At 39.8% G+C, this 15,349-nt stretch overlaps 2 protein-coding genes across 3 annotated transcripts in view; one reads left to right on the plus strand and one right to left on the minus strand.

Moving 5' to 3' along the window:
• The first annotated feature begins 382 nt into the window (after positions 1-382).
• On the plus strand, positions 383-5,173 carry LOC106580421 (arrestin domain-containing protein 3). Of its 2 annotated transcripts, XM_014161463.3 has the most exons (7): positions 383-483; positions 1,068-1,196; positions 1,387-1,453; positions 1,551-1,698; positions 1,933-2,035; positions 2,609-2,874; positions 3,295-5,173. In XM_014161463.3, exons 2-7 carry the CDS (start codon positions 1,181-1,183, stop codon positions 3,397-3,399), a joined length of 705 nt encoding a protein of 234 aa, XP_014016938.1. In that variant the 5' UTR covers positions 383-483; positions 1,068-1,180; the 3' UTR covers positions 3,400-5,173. The 2 variants fall into 2 exon arrangements, with proteins under 2 accessions (XP_014016938.1, XP_014016937.1); XM_014161462.3 differs by lacking the exon at positions 383-483 and having other exon boundaries at positions 823-1,196.
• A 5,576-nt stretch (positions 5,174-10,749) lies between these two features.
• LOC106580422 (tricarboxylate transport protein B, mitochondrial) overlaps positions 10,750-15,349 on the minus strand; it is a 29,973-nt gene continuing 25,373 nt past the window's right edge. The window contains exon 9 of the mRNA XM_014161464.3: positions 10,750-15,347. Coding sequence (XP_014016939.1) covers positions 15,233-15,347 — 115 coding nt within the window. The 3' untranslated portion in view covers positions 10,750-15,232. The remainder of the gene's footprint in view (positions 15,348-15,349) is intronic.

Here is a 15,349-nt window from a genome sequence, read left to right on the forward strand (position 1 = left end):
TCATGCCATGCTCAATGTCGCTTAGGTCACTCGTTTTGCCCATTCTAACGTTCAATAGTACAGTAACTAAATGCCTGTATGCCTGCTTTATATAGCAAGCCAAGACCACTTTCTGTGGGAGCTAACTATTGTCGTGAATGTATGGTGTACTTAATAAACTGGCCACTGAGTGTATATTGTGTAGAACAGACATGTGTCTCTGACATGTTAAGTATGGTCCCGTTCAGTGCCTGCATGGCATTTATATCTTCAATACTGAGCTGGCCTGACAAGATTCCTTACTCTACTGTACATGTCAGAGGCATATCTGCTCGAATCTATTTCTATCAGAATGTTGTCATTGTGGATTGTGCCTTACTGATCACCGCCCAGGTGTTGACACTTTCTCCGTGCACAAAACATAGCCTTGAAAGGTGTCGCTTTCTCCATGCACAAACAAAGCCAATCGAACCACCTTAGCTTAACGACAACAGAAATTGACCTGTAAGTGCGAGGGTTATATATTTCCCTCAAAATATGTGCTCTCAGAGGAATGAATGATGAGTTGATCGATTGTGAAGCTGTTTAGCTAGCTAGCTAAATTGCTATTTTAGATATTAGTTGTCAATTGCTAAATTGTCATTGCAGTTAGTGAATTTAATTTAATTAATTTGGCTACATCTCATTAATTTCATATCTCTAAACCATATGAAATAATCGCCATCATATCTAAAACTTGCAGGTTGCAATTGTACTAGTTACGTTTTTAAAATACTTTGATTGACTGAAGGGACATGAACGGGTTAAAATTCCCATTCAAGAAGAACCGTTCAGCCGCCCCTGTGTGCATATCGTGGGCTTGCGCAGTCTGGTTTAAACAGTACACACACAGTTGTTGCTTTTTCTTCAGAGCCATTTTTTTTGTACAAAAATGTTTGGAGAAACGTTTAAAAATTTTACAATACATTTCAACGCCAATAATCCGAGAGTGACTTTCTCGAGTGGTGACTTTATGGCAGGTCAGATTTCCTTTGATCTTTCAAAAGAAACAAAGCTCAGTTCTATAACATTAACATTAAATGGAAAAGCAAAGGTACAGTGGACAACACAAGGAGGAGGTGGTGGAAGAAGAGGACGACGCAGAAGACAACGACGAGTCCACTCGGCAAGGCTGGAATTCTTCAACTTCTCTCAAATCGTAATGCAAGAAAATAACGGTAGTTACGTTATTACTTAGCTAGCTACACAGTTACTTATTTACAAAGATGCATCATAATCTGAATTCTGATACACCGGTGTATTTAAAAGGTGTGTGTGCGCCTGTGTATCACATTGGAGTTCTAATCATAGCTAGCCAGCTAGCTGTTGCGTTGTGTTTAAATGAAGTGTTTCGTTTTCAATCTTCAGCGGTCCCTAACACCACACTTCAACCAGGAACCCATGTGTACCCATTCACATGCCAAATCCCACAAGGGTGTGTATGAAGTCTTCTTACTGTGTGTGTATGTTTTATTCACGGTTGTATACTCAAGGTCTGACCATTATTGTTAAACTTATTTCCATTCATTCAGAAACTTCCCCTCCTCTTTCCATGGGGTGCATGGCAGTATCATTTACTCAATGAAGGTGGAGATACACAGGCCATGGCATCTAGCCAAGGAGTTTGTGACTGAGTTCAACTTTGCCAGCCACATAGATGCCAACCAACCACATCTTCTGGTAAGGGCATGTCCTCCCATTGTCTATCTGAACCTACCTGGGCATTACGCCAACCTTGAATGTCAACGAGCTAAATGTCATCCTATTATAAATGCCTTGTGTAGGTTACCCACCTGATTCCCTTTTGATATAGGCCTATGACATATTAGATTGGTTTGAGTTGAAGAAAGAATTTCAGCATTTGTCACACCCATACAAAGTATAGCCTGACCCCAGATCTGTGTGTTGTTCCAGGCTCCTCTGGCAGGCAGCAACACCAAGACCCTGTGCTGCCTTTGGTGTGCCTCAGGTCCCATCTCAATGACTGTCTGCACTGAGAGGAAAGGCTTTGTCCCAGGTAAGTAAGCCTTGTCCAAGCCTGAATGGTCCAATGGGCAGGAGCCTATCTCCTGTTTCTGTAGCGTTAGGAAACTTGATGTACAAGTACTCAGGAAGCTAGTACTGGAACAATAAAACACTTCCTTAGAGGGGCTCCAGCCCTGACATTGTTGTATTTTACTAGCCTTCAACCATCCTGAGTTTACATTCTACGTGCACGATGTGAAAGGAACCGGTAATGCAGCAGTAAGTACTTATTCACAAGGCTAGTATTTTACAAAACAAGACCATTGTTAGCCAGCAGGCTTTGGTATGCACCCAGATTTGGTCTATGAAGTGGGTCTGTCTTTGTGAACAAGGGAATAATTGTGTCAGAATGTTAGCTAGAAATGCTGTGTGTGCGTGCCTGAGTTTTCCAGCGCATGACTGGTGTACAAAATGATAGCTTACTCTTGTCTATTATTGTCAAATAAATGGAGACTCAATAGAAATTCCTGTTCACTGATCACTTGTCAAGTCTTCCAAGATAGTTGTGTTTACACACTCCAATAAACAGAAACATCTCACCTTTGACTCCCCTTTTTTTCTGTAGGAGAGTTGGTGAAAATCATCTGTGAGCTTAGTAACGGCTCCTCTCGGACGGTGACTCCGCATGCGACCCTTATCCAGAAGCAGATGTTTTACACCCATAACAAGTGCAACAGGAGGTTGCAGATGAAAAACCTGGCCTCAGTGGATGGTCAGCCGGTCAACCCCAGTAGCTCTGAGGTCTACAGCGATATGATGCTTCCCATCCCTCCCAACACGACTCTCACTATCTCCAACTGTCCTATACTGGAGCTGGATTACACTGTGGATGTAGGTATCCATCTGGAAATGATGCAGCTTTTACTACCAATCCCAAATTGCCCCCTACCCCCTAAGCACTCCTGGAGATCTGGGCCCGTATTCTCAAAGCGTCTCAGAGTAGGAGGGCTGATCTGGGATCAGGTCCACCCCTGTCCGTGTAATGTTATTCATGATCTTAAACGCAAAACTGATCCTACATCAGCACTCCTACTCTAGAGACTTGTTGTGAATATGAGGCTAAGAGGTATAAGCAATATGGAAATCACCCCTGTTGATAGCCCAGGTGCAATTTTTGCCATATTGCTTAGATCTGTATAACCTGCACAGATCTCCTCAAAATCGTAGGTTAAATAGGTGATTGGACTGGCCCAATGCTTATCCTCCTGTTCTGACGTTGTCTTCTCTTCCTGTTCTTCTTCTCTCCTGCAGGTGAGTCTACGTATCAGAGGTTCCACGGACCTCAAGGTGCTGTTCCCCATTGTGCTGTGTAATATTCCTGTTTACGCTCCCCAGCCTCCACCTCCATATCAGTAGCAGTAGTACTAGGATCACGTTGCCCCTAGACTCAGTTCAGTGTTTTTCTACCTAATGGTTAAGGTTAGGATTTAGACAGGGTAAGCCGCGCTTAGATACGAAGGGCAACTTGTACCTAGTTATATTAGAGACATGCATAGTGTCTCACAACATCCGTAACCAAAGTTACATCTGGGAATATGAGGGTTACAGGGTACCATTCTTCTGGTGAGCTGGTTTTTGTGTCACTGATTATTTGGACAAATCATGATTTCGCCGGGTTGGTCTAAACCTGGCATCTTTAGAATTTTGGAAAGGGAGGGGTTAATTTAGGCCCATAGATGGCTAAAAGGATTTCAGAGGAGGGCATGTGGACTTTGCCACTCACATTAGGCCAAACATCTCAACATGCCCCCCCCCCCCCCCAGTACCATGTCCAGTAGCTGGCCAGAGGCCCACGTTCACTCTAGATTTGGTTCTGGATTCTGAGATTAGACACTGACAAACCCCTTTTAAGATGGGTTTCCAATTCTACAATTTCTACATGTTTATCACCATAAGAATTGTTAGAGCAAGTTTTGTCATCGACCACCATGTCAAATCCTTCCTTCATATATTGTCTCTTATCACTATCTATGGAAGTCTTGTGCTGTTTCTGCTCACTATTGCCATAACTGTTCAGAATTCATTACTTTTTTTAAGACAGACATTTCAGAGTCTATAATTCACCTCCATCTAAGTCATAAGATGAGGAACTATTGGGCAATGTTATTGCTAAGAGGACTAACTCAATACTACAGCTGATAAAGAAGAAGGCTTGATAGACAACTAAACTTGCTCTAACAAATCTTACAAAACAAATTGTAGGATTTATGTTAAATGCCTCTTAAAAAGGTTGATTTGCAATAGTTCTCAGGGTTGTACCAAATACGGTACCAGATTTTCTAATATTTTATGCATGAACTTTTAAAAGGTGTTTGTTCCATTAATATTTCTGTTCCATGTTTTTATAGCCATATAGTTTTATTTACAGTTTGTGTGTGTGTGTACATTTCATACTACTTACATACATGTAATGATGCCTTGCCATCCTTCAGTGTTTGAGGTGACAGACGGACAGTGCTTTAAATATCTAATGGTGCAGTCGTCGTTCATCTCTTGCCAGGTCATGTTACTTAGCATTTCTTTCAAGGTGCTTGAGTGATTGTTAACATAAGATAATTGGGCTTTGCGACTGTGTTTACTCATGTTTGATCAATCACTCCGTGGTGTATGTCTGTCTGTCTCATCCAACTTGTCTTTTTTATCATGGTTCATTTAAGGATTCGATTTGTTATTCATGGTCAACAACATTGTTTTGCCCCATTCATTTGGAAAAATAGAGTATTCAGGATACTTGTGATTCAATCACTAATTCATTTGTACGTCTGTTTTAAAAGTACACTGTAATGCTACTACACTGTCCTCTTGCTGTGGTCTGAATAACAAAACCATGTTTTTACACTCCTAGTTGTATGAGCGTAATCCAACAGAAAGTCTGAAACATTTGACATTTATATGGTTGAGCTTACTATATGAAGAACCAGTCAAATTCACGGACAATAATATATTTTTCATATGAATTGTATTGATATGTGTTTGTGTAAACTATATATTGTATTTCTGTTGATGTTATAAGTGTTTTTATGTCTGTTTTAACACTCCCAAGTTCATCCATTGAGGACATCTACTCATTTTAAACTCTTTCAAACTCGCTTGAAGAGTTCAGTACTGCCATTAAAAGATGTGCACAACCCATTGTTTTGAAGATGTATTGGTGGTAAATGCATTATGTTGTATTGAACGTGGACATTTTTTTTTTCATTTGATTTCAAATGTCAAAACTGGCCTTGTTTGTGACGTAGTCCTTGTCATTGAGTTCCCTTGAACCTTCTTAATGAAGACAGGGAAGTGCACATCTCTAGACTCTGTATTGCCAAAAATGTATCATTGTAATCTCACAATAGAAACATGTTGAAGTGTGTGTATACATACATGTTTTAACCACAATACCTTTTAACAATGTACTGTATATTTTGTTGTGTTTGTCAAACTGAGTATCAAGGTAGCACTTTAGGAAAGCCCACTGATAAACTTTAAGTAGATCTTCACAGATTGGCCACCTGTAGAATTTGACATTTTGTAAGTACTGTTTGAAGGATACTACTTATATGCCATGAATGTTATTGACCTGTAATAAACACTAACTTCCATTTGACCATTTAAAAAAAAAACATTTGAACATGATTTAGAGGTGTTGGGTTAAATGCGGAAGACACATTTCAGTTGAATGCATTCAGTTGTACAACTGACTAGGTATCTCCTTTCCCATTCTTGTGTCTCAATATCCATCAGTGTTTGTGACAATACTATACTTAACAGTGTACAACAACGAAATGTTGGTTAAATATTTGTTTCATATATTTTATATACCTGCATTTGTTCAGGGTATAAATGGTATGAATTTCCTGTCCTTATATTTGAGATGAAGGTGCATTAGTTTTCTATTCCTAACGAGGGCAATATGGGTCAGGGTATTTTCACATACACAGTGCACAAAACATTAGGAACACCTTCCTAATATTGAGTTGCACCCCCTTTTGCCCTCAGAACAGCCTCAATTTGTCAGGGCATGGACTCTACAAGGTGTCAAGCGTTCCAAAGGGATGCTGGCCCATGTTGACTCCAATGCTTCCCACAGTTGTGTCAAGTTGGCTGGATGTCCTTTGGGTGGTGGACCATTCTTGATACACACACAGGATACTGTTGAGCGTGGAAAGATCCCAGCAGCATTGCCGTTCTTTATACACTTAAACCAGTGTGCCTGGCACATACTACCATACCCTGTTCAATGGCACTTAAATATTTTGGCCTGCCCACTCACCCTGAATGGCACACATACACAATCTGTCTCAATTGTCCCAAGGCTTAAAAATAATTTAACCTGTCTTCTCCCCTTCATCTACACTCATTGAAGTAGATTTAACAGGTGACATCAATAAGGGATCATAGCTTTCATCTAGATTCACCTGGTCACTCTGTCATGGAAACAGCAGGTAATGTTTTATACACTTCTAGAACCAATCTCAGTCCTCTTTAAAGTGAACTCTAAAAAAGGAAAATAACTCAGTTCTCTTAGTATTCACACTGCCTTTGATTGAGGACCAGTTCACTTCACCTATTTTGTGGTCCTCTTTGCATTCACATTGCTATGTTTAGAAAGGAACCAAGATCTTTTTCCAAAATTCACTCAATGCACTGGGTTTTTCCAAAGTGCAGGACAAGCCATTCCATCAGTTTGTCATCGGGCAGCTAGATAGACCTACTTACATTTTGGAAGCTAATATATTACATTTAGTTCAAAGATGAGGCATAATAATTGTAATCAAAATATACTATTAACATGTAAATATTATTGGTAACAGAATAAATAGCAGAAGAATCATTGCAGATTAAATAATGTTGTAATTATAAATTGTACACCCAAGGTAGGCTACTGCCCCTTTAAGAGCTAGAATAGATTTTGTACCCTATGTTGTGATTCTCACCAAATGTATTGTCTTCTTCTATTCAAGCCCACAATCAATAAACAGCTTTTAAGCCTCTAATTTATAGATCACATATTGCGAACAAATCATCTGAACTAAACTCCACATATTTTTGGATTTCTGTGCATCCTTGACAATCTCTAATCAATATCCAAAACAAGCACACGTTTTTTCCGTGGACCTGCACATCATCAACTTCTCTCTTTTTTTTGTGGCACCAATATCTTGTGGCCGGTTGTGGCAGGGACAACGGCGTTGCAGTAGTCTCGTGCAGGATTTCCCAAACTGGTAAATGTATGGTGGTGTTTTGTATTTATTGTGGTAAATGGATGGTGGTGTATTGTATTTATTGTGGTAAATGGATGGTGGTGTTTTGTATTTATTGTGGTAAATGGATGGTTGTGTTTTGTATTTATTGTGGTAAATGGATGGTGGTGTATTGTATTTATTGTGGTAAATGGATGGTGGTGTTTTGTATTTATTGTGGTAAATGGATGGTGGTGTTTTGTATTTATTGTGGTAAATGGATGGTGGTGTTTTGTATTTGTCACAAAATATGTTGTACTGGAGAGAAGAGGACCAAGACGCAGCGGGAATATGGATACTCATATTTTAATTTCAAAGAAAAAGGAGTAAAGCATCCACTTGACAAAACAATAAGAGATACTCACGACAGTGCAACAGTTCTGCAGGCTATTAAACGCAGTGCAAAAACAACTACCCACCACCCCAAAGAAAAACACACACACCTATATAGGACTCCCAATCAAAGGCAACTCAACACACCTGCCTTCAATTGGAAGTCCCGATCACCAACACAAACATTCACACACACAAAACTGCCACGTCCTGACCCCAAAACTAATACAATAGCTCCATCTGCTGGTCACGACGTGACAGTATTGTGGTAAATGGATGGTGGTGTATTGTATTTATTGCAGTAAATGGATGGTGGTGCATTGTATTTATTGTGGTAAATGGATGGTGGTGTTTTGTATTTATTGTGGTAAATGGATGGTTGTGTATTGTATTTATTGTGGTAATGAGGTTTCATTGATTCAAAAACTCCATTGCTTCAACCTTACTTAATTGATGGTAGTGCCTAAATGTAATGCCGTAAAGTATATGTGACAAAAATACTATATCAAATAGGGGTAGTACAGATAGTATTTGTACAATGTGGGGTGGCAGGTAGCCTAGTGGTTAGAGTGTTGGGCCAGTAACCGAAAGGTTGCTAGAACGAATCCCCGAGCTGACAAGGTAAAAATCTGTCGTTCTGCCCCTGAACAAGGCTGTCGTTGTAAATAAGAATTTGTTCTTAACTGACCTGCCTAGTTAAATAAAGGTCAAATAAAATAAATGAATGTGCCTATATAGTGCATTGGACTATGATACTATGATAGGTCTATTACGAAGTATTAAAACCAGGGGCGAAAATCTGATATCAACTTTGGAGGGGACAATTACATGAAATTTTCTCAAGAGCAATTCCTGAGGGGGACACCAAAAGTAGTGCTGTAACACATAGCCTACATTGTAATATGGTAAATGTATATTGAGGAACCAAAGAAATAAGGTGTTTGCCGTACTCCTAACTACCGGTACCCAAAACTACACAACTAATCACGACAGCAATACCATTGCCTTTAACAAATCTTAGTTCAGTCACCAGTTTAAGTTGAGAGTGGGGGTATCCATGGCATTTTCCAATTATGTTCCTATTTTACAAGTCCAAAAAATGGAGAACCTTTCATAATGTTGCCAAACAAAGACTCAACAAACTTACCTGAGACTCCCTGTCTCTGCCAGTCTGTCCCTGCATATCTGTCCCCAACTCTGCTGTTTGTGTGCCATCTGTTGCCTGCTCTGCCTAATGACATCATTGTGAAACATTTCCATTAGAATTTCATTTCTTTCTTATGAACATTTTATCAACTAGTCTTTGAGATATTAGGCTACTAGGGTTCTTACTATGCGTTTTGGTGTACTGAAAAATACTCTGATGTTCGTCTTTTATTTTTCTGCCATTTTTCTACCTGGCTGGCTACACACACACACAGTGTGTAGGTTATTTACAGTAGGAGATGGGCTTCTATCATCTTCTATCATTCTATTTGGGCTTCGATCTAAAAGGTAGCTAGAAAATGTGAAACGGATTAAAATGACAAGAGTTGACAGCTGTATGAGTTCACCATTTACACAACATATGCTGCAACCTTTTGTAATTTTAATAGTTTGTTTCATATTGGCTGGCTTCCAACAATAGCTGAATTTGCAAAGCTAGCGAGCACCAATTCCGTTTCAGTGGTGTTTGCTATAATCTTTGCTACCCGGGTTAAATAAAGGTGAAATAAAATAAATAAATGTTCCCTTGCGACAATTTAGCTTTTGCAACGAGACCATTAAATATATTTAAGACAATGGTAGAAGAGAGTGTAGTTCTGTTCAGTTTGGACTTCAGTTTATCGCTAACCTTATCACAGGGACTTTGAAGCACTAACTTACATCATCTGCATGCTGATTCCATCTTTGACGACGCCACATAAATGGAATAGGTACTAGCTAGCTTAATAGTTAATATTTGCGCGCTAGCTCTGCATATTCAACTAGTGTGTGTGCGCAATTGACTGGATGAACCTCACGGCAGTTACGTGCATTGAGTGCCTTTCAGACAGTAGACACGACCCCTCTGTTACCTTGCCAACTAAGGAACTGGCAGTGGATCAAACCATTGTGAGGCAAAGGGTGGGGGGGGGGGGGGGTCGCAATCTTTTGAAACTTAAAAACGCGCTATTAAGTGTCTATAATCAGCACAATTGCTTTCATTGCGTATTATTAATATTATTTAAATTACATAGTTATGTTTCAGTGATATATTGGGGGGGACAAATCATATTGTTCCCAGGATGGGGGGGTCGTGTCCCCCCCGTGATTTCCGCCCCTGATTAAAACCCAATTTGGATAGTCCCAAGTAGATGGTTTTTAGATGTTCAATAACTGTCAATGTATACACTTGCCCTAAACCTAACCTTAACCGTAGCAAGCAGTTGCTTATCAACAGATAGTTTGTTGATAGTATGACCATCTGTAGCTAGTCCAATATAGACAATCTAAATAAAGTGTGACTTAAGTATTCTCCCAAAATCATATGATGGCCTATAAATGAGAAATTGCTCAAGGCCATAAGGATTTCAATCTCTGTCCAATCTCAAGTGTGTGTATTCATTTGGGTCCTACAGTAGAAAGCCTACTCTTCAAATATTCTAAGGACATCTAATGGAGAATTTCCATGACTCAGCTGTAGCATCATGTTACAGGTACAGCCTCTTCCTTCTGCATGTTACAACCAGTAGGTCTATCCTGAGCCCAAACAGTGGTTTCCAATCCATTTAATAGTGGAGTGGAGGTACGTGTTATCACAGCTAGATTATACATCATGAGTGAGAGATCATCAGGCTAATAATCTCGGTCTTGTAACCAGATGTAATAGATCACTCACGTGTGACTCAGGTCAGGTGACCGTTCACCATGGCAACTTAACTGGTTAAACCAGATCCTCATCCCCACATGATTTATGACTACAGTAGGATTACAGTAAGTGTTATTCCTCTCAAAGAGCAAGCATTACACCAGGTAGAATATACAGTAGCCTTTAAGAGTATCTGGTATACAGAGTAGCCTACAATTACGCATTGGCTTGGCAGCACAGTCTCGTGTTCTCCCGAGTTTTCAGTGTCATATGATGCAATACATGAGTCAAATACTTTTTTGAATGGAGATGTCATATCGGGAAATACAGTCTTTATTGTTGAAAGCCGAGGGTAAAGCGTGTGTGTGAACATTATTGAACCTGGACGGCATGAGTATCTCACCCCTTTCCTTTTCAGATTCCTAAAAAGTAAGTTCTATTCACTCACTTTAATACACTTTGGATGACAGTTAAATTATATTATATCCCTTCTATTGAAAAAAGTAAACATTTTCTCTATGTAGCCTACATAATATCCTGAAATGCACTTTTCACCTCTGTCATCAGAGACATGCCGTCATCAGCAGATCTATGTGTTGAAAGCCCAATCTTCTTTCAACATTGTCTCAAAACGGGCTGCACCCACGCCACACCTGTTGTCGCCTTAGGATGCCACCATAGAGAAGAAACTGAGTTTTGGATTGAAGGAGAAGATTCAGGAGAGTGAAAAAGAGGTGGAAAAGTGAAGGACGAAATGGAAAATAAAAAGAATGAGAGGGAGTACATGGAGAAGAGGGTGAAGAAGGAAATGGAGCAGATGAGAGAGTGAGAAGGATAATGGAAGGCGGGGAGGAGAGAACAGAATAAGAGAAAAAGGAAGAGAAGGAAGTATATGAGGAGGCATTAATGTAGCTGGAGAAAGACCAAAAGACTGGAAAGTGTAATACAGAATCTGGGGGATGTGATGGACAGCGTAGCGATGGCAAGGGATTCCCTCAGAAGAGCAAAGAGAGAGAGCAGGAGGACTATGAGAGGACGATAAAAGAAATGCAGGATGAGAGGAGGGAGTTGAGAAGACTTTTCAAGAAAACGTGCCACAAAACAGGATGGAAAATACAGGTACAGACACTTCACATAACGAGGTAGTTCACTCAAATTAACTTCTGTAATTACCTCAACTGTAGTCTATAAGAGAATGATATCGACACCCTTGTTTGTATACTGCACAACACCAAAGCCACATGAATAGAAGAATACTATACAAGTACCTACAGCTGAAATCGAAAGTTTACATACACTTAGGTTGGAGTCATTAAAACTCGTTTTTCAACCACTCCACAAATTTCTTGTTAACAAACTATAGTTTTGGTAAGTCGGTTAGGACATCTACTTCGTGCATGACACAAGTCATTTTTCCAACAATTGTTTACAGACAGATTATTTCACATATAATTCACTGTATCACAATTCTAGTGGGACAGAAGTTTACATACACTAAGTTGACTGTGCCTTTAAACAGCTTGGAAAATTCCAGAAAATTATGTCATGGCTTTAGAAGCGTCTGATAGGCTAATTGACATAATTTGAGTCAATTGGAGATGTACCTGTGGATGTATTTCAAAGGCCTACCTTCAAACTCAGTGCCTCTTTGCTTGACATCATGGGAAAATCAAAAGAAATCAGCCAAGACCTCAGAAAAAAATTGTAGACCTCCACGAGGTTCATCCTTGGGAGCAATTTCCAAACACCTGAAGGTACCACGTTCATCTGTACAAACAATAAAACGCAAGTATAAACTCCATGGGACCACGCAGCCATCATACCGCTCAGGAAGGAGACGCGTTCTGTCTCCTAGAGACCTACTTTGGTGTGAAAAGTGCAAATCAATCCCAGAACACAACAGCAAAGGACAGCAAAGGACCTTGTGAAGATGCTGGAGGAAACAGGTACAAAAGTATCTATATCACAGTAAAACGAGTCCTATATCAACATAACCTGAAAGGCCGCTCAGCAAGGAAGAAGCCTCTGCTCCAAAACCGCCATAAAAAAGCCAGAGTACGGTTTGCAACTGCACATGGGGACAACAATCATACTTTTTGGAGAAATGTCCTCTGGTCTGATGAAACAAAAATAGAACTGTTTGGCCATAATGACCATCGTCATGTCTGGAGGAAAAAGGGGGAGGCTTGCAAGCCGAAGAACACCATCCCAACCCTGAAGCACGTGGGTGGCAGCATCATGTTGTGGGGGTGCTTTGCTGCAGGAGGAACTGGTGCACTTCACAAAATAGATGGCATTGAGGCAGGAAAAATATATGGATATATTGAAGCAGCATCTCAAGACATCAGTCAGGAAGTTAAAGCTTGGCCGTGAATGGGTCTTCCAAATGGACAATGACCCCAAGCATACTTCCAAAGTTGTGGCAAAATGGCTAAAGGACAACAAAGTCAAGGTATTGGAGTGGCCATCACAAAGCCCTGACCTCAATCCTATTGAAAATGTGTGGGCAGAACTGAAAAAGCATGTGCGAGCAAGGAGGCCTACAAACCTGACTCAGTTACAACAGGAATGGGCTAAAATTCACCCAACTTATTGTGGGAAGCTTGTGGAAGGCTACCCGAAATGTTTGACCCAAGTTAAACAATTTAAAGGCAATAATACCAAATACTAATTGAGTGTATGTAAACTTCTGACCCACTGGGAATGTGATGAAAGAAATAAAATCTGAAATAAATCATTCTCTACTATTATTCTGACATTTCACATTCTTAAAATCAAGTGCTAACTGACCTAAAACAGGGATTTTGTACTTGGATTAAATGTCAGAAATGGAGAAAAACTGAGTTTAAATGTATTTGGCTAAGGTGTATATAAACGTCTGACTTCAACTGTATATGGCCACCGCAGATGTCATTCACTAACTAACATTAGCTTGTATACATAGCCAGAGCCACTATACAGTTGCGAATGAATGGTAGCATAGTCTTGTTTGAATGCAGAAACCACATCATGATGCTGTAACTATAAAACTGTTTCTTTCACTTTCAGATTTCCAGATAGGACAGCTACATCCCTGACCTCATCAAAGGGGAGTAGGATGGAGGAGTGCACGCACGCACGCACACACAAGCTAGTACTTTTCTAAAATGTCTTATTGAAAAACTCAAATTCAAATTAAGGCATGCAAAGGCAAAGCGGTTATGTTTTGGTCCTTAGTGTATACCACCTTAGCTTTAGAGGTTATAATAAGGTAAGAAACACAGCAAATTCCTCTAGGTATTTAAAATTATATCCATTTCATTTTGATTGTGATATTATGGAATCTAGTTGGTTTCAATCCGTATCGCAGAATTATCACAGAAGATCTGCGTTATAGCTTGATTGAAATTTAAAGGCAATTTTCACGGTAAACTCTGCATATGTCGGCTCAATCGGAAATTACCTTTACATTTTAACGCGGATCTTCTGCGATACGGATTGAATCCAGTCCTAAAACAGCATATGCTGAGGAGAGGACTGAGGCCTTCCGCACCTTACAGTACATATCTTATGCAGCACTTACTGTAGGTAAAAGCAGAGTCAAAACAGTCAATCTACCGTTACTGACAACACAGATTCAAAGGCATTGGGCGCAAAAAGCTAAATAACAATGCATTTCATTTACTATTCCACTGATGCAAAATAAAGCCATGTTTTCTTGTTGTTAGGGCAGACATTTGTGCAGACTCAGACTGTTCTCACATTATTACACTGTACAATCAAGACCCTGAAAACCTAGATGAGATGATGGATTCAAAAATATATAATACATTGTAATGGTTTCAAAATGGTTGTTTTCGTAAATGAATAGGCACATCTGCAAGGCAACAATAAAGAATTTAAAACACTAAAACAACCCCCAAAATGGCACCAAATATAACAGAATGTCAATGATTTAGAATTTTAGAACGATTGACAACAAAGGCCTCTGAAATGATTGGAACGTGTGTGGATGGAATGGGAATGTTCCCCCAGGGTTCCCTCTCAGAACGTGGCTGATCTTTCTGGAACACAAACATCTGTGGTAGGAAACTGAGTTATGGTTGGGTCGGAAAGAGCTGTAATGAACCCAATGCGACCTCTTGCACCCACCCAATCCCTACAGTACTTTAATGTTGACACTGTAGCGCATTGGCTTACTATTTAGTACATAACACTGCACAGTATAACAGCAACGGTCTCAAACACAAAGACGCATTAGTCAACATTCAACGTTCAATAAATACATTGATAAAGACTGATCAATATATTATGAATCAGTATATTATTTACATTTTTTCTCTTCTCTTAGTCAGAATATATTACTCTATGCATACTTCTCACTTGAGGAAAACGCTGTTAGCCAGCCCAAAAGGGTGAGTTGTATTACAGTAGAACTGTAACAATAATTAGGTTTGTCACAATTTGGCAGCTTGCTACTGAAGGGCTTGGCATCTGGAACAGAGTAAAACAAACTCTGCAATTAAACATTTATTCTTATAATCTAAAGTATTATAAAAATAAATGTCATATCACACTTAAAATTATTGCATTAAAGGCTTGGTCATAAATTATCAAAAGTAAATCCCTTTTCATTGGGTGGTATAAGTTTCAACTCATGTAGCTGTTACTGTTACTGTAGCTAGATCCTCAGGCCAAGGCAGAACCACTATGCTTTAACTCAGAATGATAGGGCACCCACTACATTGTGGTAGTAGGCTCATTTGTCCAGTCACATCCTGTTTGGCCCAGAGAGGTCAGAGGCACCAGCTGCATCCCCTCACTCCGTCTTCCAGACGGTGTTGAGAACCTTGACCACCTCCTCATAGATGATGAAAACGATGGCCACATCCAGGCACACACGGCCCAGCCGAGGAACCGTCCCTTTATAAAACCT

The sequence above is a fragment of the Salmo salar genome, chromosome 20 (genome assembly GCF_965601325.2).
Source record: "Salmo salar chromosome 20, fSalSal1, whole genome shotgun sequence".
NCBI classification, from domain to species: domain Eukaryota; kingdom Metazoa; phylum Chordata; class Actinopteri; order Salmoniformes; family Salmonidae; genus Salmo; species Salmo salar.